The following is a 5,313-nucleotide window of genomic DNA, read 5'->3' on the forward strand; positions in this document are numbered from 1 at the left end:
CAGTGTGGCGCTTTCTCAAAAAGTTGCAAATAGAGATACCATTTGACCCAGCAATTCCACTACTAGGAATATACCCTAAAGAGACCATAACCAACATCCAAGCAGATATATGCACACCGATGTTTATCATGGCTTTGTTCACAATAGCAAGGAGTTGGAAACAACCTAAGTGCCCATCACCAAACGAATGGATAGAGAAGCTGTGGTATATTCACACAATGAAATACTACACTGCATTGAAACACAAGGAACACATGCAATATTATTCAAAATGGGTGACCCTCAACGACATTATGCTGAGGGAAATATCTCAGTCACAAAAAGACAAATACTGTATGGTGCCACTGTTGTAGAATGAGGATGACATCAGGGTGGGGGTAAGACTGAGAAAAACTGGATAAATTATGTAGCCGATGAGGCAGAGAACAGTTCAAAAGTAATATATTTTAGGGCATTATGATTATCATAAAGGTTCGGAATGAGGGTTGCAGAGTGGAGTGTACTCTGGATGGGGGTGGGAGAGGCGGGGGGATTGTATACCAATGAAGGAGTTTTTCTTTTGCTTTTCAAGGAGAAGAGCGAACTGGGGGTGGGGATGGGGTGGGCGGGGAGAAAAGTGCAACAATGAATGAGTAGAAATCCAAAATCTTTGTAAATGTTCATTGAAATTAATTTTTTAAAAAAACAAAACAAACAAACAAACAAAAAAAAACAAACCCCACAGTCTCCAAAGTAAAGACCACCGCAAACGCCTATTGAAATTACTTGAGGCATAAAACTTCTCTTAAACTTTTGAACAGAACTTAGTAAAAGTATTTCCACTGCACCCAGTACACAGTGTGTACTTAACAAATACTTTATTCATCACTTAGTCATTTCATGTAGACTTTTATGTAGGAGTAATGTGGGTTGATGCCTCTAGGCATTTGAAGTAATGTCCAATTCTAATTGAGGACAGCACTGTACTATATCATTAATCTGTTATAGCCATTTCCCCCGCAACTAATAAAATGTGCTTTGTTGTTATTATCTATCATTGAGTAGAAAGCGACTCAGAACTGACCCTCCAGTGGGTTTTTATAGGTTGTAAATAGTCTGCGAGGAGATTACCCATTTTTGCCTGTGGGCCAAGTGAATAGAAACTTCAAAAAACATTTTCACCTTTCCCAAACCTTGTTGTTGTTGTTGTTGAGTACATCTAATAGGAACCCTCTTGAAGGTTTTCAAAGGTAATAAGTCACATGGGAGGATATTGCCCATATTTCCTCCATGAAGCAGCTGGAGGATTCAAACCATATGCCTTTGGGATTGCGGCAGAGATTCTTACCACTAAGCCACCAGTGCTCCTTTCCCTTAACCTTAACCAATGTTTTTCAAAATTTTCATAATTTGCACATTTCCACCAGAAAAATCTTAAAGATGAAACAGCCACAATGTATGCATAATTATTTATTTATCAATTGTATAACCTGTGTAATGAATAGAAATGGCAATGTTCACATATCTGATGTCTAGACTGTGGCTGAAAGCATCTATTGTTTGCTTCTAGAAAGGCTAGTATGAGCAAAGATCTTCAGTATCAGGTCACTGAGTGCATGTGATGTCATCTCAGTCATTGGCCCATTCTTTCAGATTAATCTCATCAAAAGAAACAGACTTTAAGCGTTTAAGACAAAATTATGATTCAATGATCGGATAATGATTTAAAAGACTTTATTTCCAGGGAAACAGCTTTTTATGGTCATGCTAAGTGCTATATTTCTTTCTAGATAAAAAGAGCTAAGTACTGATGATACAGTAGGATAAATGGAAAGGCAATAAGGCTGCAGTATATCCTTGATGCATGTCAAAGGAAATGGTACAGAAAAAGAGGAATTTATTTCTTAAGGCCATAAGGACTGAACAATTTAATCTTCTATTCCAGAAAATCAGCAGTAATCAACACAGCTCAGTAAAATATTTAAAAATTAAGATAACTACAGGCACTGCAGTGGCACTCTGTATGGTTGTTCACTTTGGTCTTTCCCGTTACTGTGACCTAAAGAGAAAGAAAGGAATAGATATATTTGTTGTTGTTGTGTACTGTAGAGTTGGAACCAACCCATAGCTGACCTCCAATGGGTTTTCAGAGGCAGTTAATTACACAGAAGGAGATTGCTTATCCTTTTCCTTCATGGCAGCTGGTGGCCTCAAACCATTTGCTTTTGGGATTGCAGCAACACTCCTTGCCACTAGGCCACCAAAGATTTTATACATACATATTCCATTTAAAAAAACAGACCACCCTTAGATGCATCCTGAAATACAATGTTAGGAGTGACAAGATAATATCCAGACATATACAGGGAAGACTTGTTAATATGACTAACATTCAAATATATGCACCAACAACCAGAGCCAAACAGGAGTCTCAGAGTGACCCTAACAGATTAACAAGAGGACCAGAGGAGAGGGAATATAAAAAGTAATTAACTGACTAAAGGTTGCCAATTGTCCAAATCTGATGGGGGGAAAAAAACCCCAAACAAACAGAAAACAACTTTCGACCAGCAAATAAAAAAAAAAGAATGCAAAATACAGTCCCAGATTGGGTTGAAACCAAGTTATTCCAACCAATAATATCAATCTACCCTACGTCAGGTAACTATATAAAGCAATGCTCGTAAAAGATAAATGTATACATCAACACTTCCCTTCCAGCTTCTTGCTCCCTGTATTGGTGTTATGTGCTGTCGAGTTGACTTAAGATTCACAGTGACTCTATAAACAAAGGCTCAGAACCCTGCCCTATCCAGAGCTAACCAAACCGTCTCAGACACATCTGACCCCATTGCTACATTTATAGTGTAAATCTGTCTCATCCAGGATCTTCCTCTCCTGTGCTGACCCTCCACTCTTCTAAGCATGATGCCCTCCTCCAAGGACTGGTTCTTCCTGAAAACATGCTTAAAGTATGTGAGACAGAGCTTCAAAACCCTTGCTGCCAAGGAGTGATCTGGTTTCGCCTTATCTAGGACAGACCTGTTTGTTCTCTTGTTATGTTGTTGTTATTGTGTGCTCTTAAGTTGGAACCAACCCATACTTGACCCTCCAGCAGGTTTTCAGAGGTAGTTAATCACATGGGTAGAGATTGCCCATCCTTCTCCCATGGAGCAGCTGATGGCCTCAAAACACATGCCTTCCTAAACAGCATGCCTCTGGAAACTCTATGAACTTTGACAATTGACAACAATTATAGAAAGGTCTTTTGTTCATAAGGTCACTATGTATGAGTCATGCTCAACTCAACAGCAATCAACAACAATAATTAAATACATATATGCAAATATACTTTAAAAAATCTATATGCAGCCAGACGAGCTGAGCAACTGCTCACTATACTTACATATTCTACTTTCTAAGTGCTGTTTCACTCTAAAAGCATAGATTTACATTGTGTCTTCACCTCCATCCCATTCTCTTCATTCTATATAAATGCAACTATACCCACAAGACTACTGACTCTATGAATTAAAAGGAACAAATGTAGGCCTTCACTATATAGGTATTTGATAAATACCTATCAAAGGATGAGTCACCTACAGCTTTGAAACTCTTGGATGCACTCTGTGGGCATGTTTCTGGTTAGACTGTTTAAACGTTTCTGGGATCATTTTTGATCTCACCTTTGTAAATGCCTTGGCCACACAGCACGTGGCCTCTGAGGTGATGTTCTTTGGTACTATCATTGTCTGCTTGGATCTCACTGGAGTCGGGTATGCTTTGGAGAAGCAGCAGCCCATGCACTGATATATTGGGATGCCAAACTTGGAAAAGTATTTGTTTTCTTTCAACTTGCATTCTGGGCAATCTATCATTTAAAAGGCAAAGAGTAAATTAAGTTAAAGAAGGTTAAAATAAGAAACCCTGAATATTTCCTTATGTATAGGATAACAAAGGGTCTTTTTATTTCCTGTTGAAATGAAATTCTTGATTTGCTATGAATTTGATCTTTCTACATTATATTTATGTGTACTGATTTCAGTTATTTACATAGGAAAGCAATGCTTGTAGACATGCATGGAAAATCACAGTTGTACAAGTTTCTCACTCTTCATCATGAATCCTCTTCCAACGCTAATAGTATACCAATAAGAAACACAAACTTGACAGATAAAAACATAAGGCTCAACTGAGAAGATAATTTTGCCCAGAGGCAAAATATTCTCCTTCTTGGTTTGTGTTGTTGGTTTTCCTCATAGAAATTCCAAATATTGACAGAGGAAACTACCTCAGAGTTAAAAATGCTCAGTGTATACAAAAAGCCTAGTATTCGATCTAGAAAGTGCACTTGGGATTTGAGATTACAATATTACCATTTAGGTAGAGAAAAACCCTAACCAATAGTGGTTCATAATTTTATAGCAGATGGAATTATACTAGCTACTATACAAGATATTTTTACAAGCAATGCAGCAAACAAATTAATTGTATAAAATAGTTGTATTTTTCTCACTTCTTAAGTGATATGAAAATTCATCTTAAAATAAAGTATTAAAATCTTCTCAAATCTTCTAGGAAGAATGCAAAAAAAAGTTTTAAATAAAACAGCCTAATAGGAAGCAGTATCTGCTTCAAAAACTGAGACAAAGCATAATATGAACTCTATTTCAAATGGAAATGTATAAGCTGATATTTAAATGGACATGTGAGACATCATTGACTGTGTGTTTTCTGAATTTAACTTAATTTTATGGTCACAAATGTATCCAGCAAGCAAAGACTTATTAAAAAAGAATATAAATGTACAGAATGAAGGTTTCTATGTAGCTCTAAAAAGGTATGTTATTCTTTTTCTAACAAACCAAGATTTATCAAGCACCTCGCTTTGCAAATACTCCACCAGGGAAAGAACTGAGGACATGCAGAAACACGAATAGTGTGGCCACAATGACAGCTGCATGTTTTCTGTAATAATCCATGGCTCTCCTGCAGAACAGAAAGGGAGTAGGAGAAAAGATTGTTAATCTATAATTGACTTGCCTGTCATAACAACAACCAGTAATGCTTTAGCATTACTACTAATAACAATGATCACTATTTGACGCTTCAAGCTGTGGTGTTGTCAAAGAATATTAAACATACCATAGACTGTAAAAAAAAAATAAACCAACCCAAGCTAATCTATCTTGAAGGAAGTATAGCAGCCACGGTGCCCGTTAGAGAAAAAGATAGTGAGATTTTGTCTCATACACTTTAGGCATAATATCAGGAAGTCCTTAGAAAAGACCATCATTTATAGAAAAGCAAAGGGTCAGTGAAAGAGAAGAGATG

The 5,313-nt window shown here is 37.0% G+C and overlaps 1 protein-coding gene across 1 annotated transcript; it reads right to left on the reverse strand.

Annotated features, from left to right (window-relative positions):
* Nucleotides 1-1,960: 1,960 nt before the first annotated feature.
* On the reverse strand, nucleotides 1,961-4,961 carry LOC102850297 (glycoprotein hormones alpha chain-like). The gene is made up of 3 exons (XM_006902035.1): nucleotides 4,862-4,961; nucleotides 3,666-3,850; nucleotides 1,961-2,038 (listed from the first exon to the last, which is right to left on the reverse strand). The coding sequence occupies exons 1-3, from the start codon at nucleotides 4,959-4,961 to the stop codon at nucleotides 1,961-1,963; spliced, it is 363 nt and encodes a 120-aa protein (XP_006902097.1).
* Nucleotides 4,962-5,313: the final 352 nt, after the last annotated feature.

The sequence above is a fragment of the Elephantulus edwardii genome, unplaced genomic scaffold (genome assembly GCF_000299155.1).
Source record: "Elephantulus edwardii isolate Elephantulus edwardi_28Jun2011 unplaced genomic scaffold, EleEdw1.0 scaffold00360, whole genome shotgun sequence".
Classification (NCBI taxonomy): domain Eukaryota; kingdom Metazoa; phylum Chordata; class Mammalia; order Macroscelidea; family Macroscelididae; genus Elephantulus; species Elephantulus edwardii.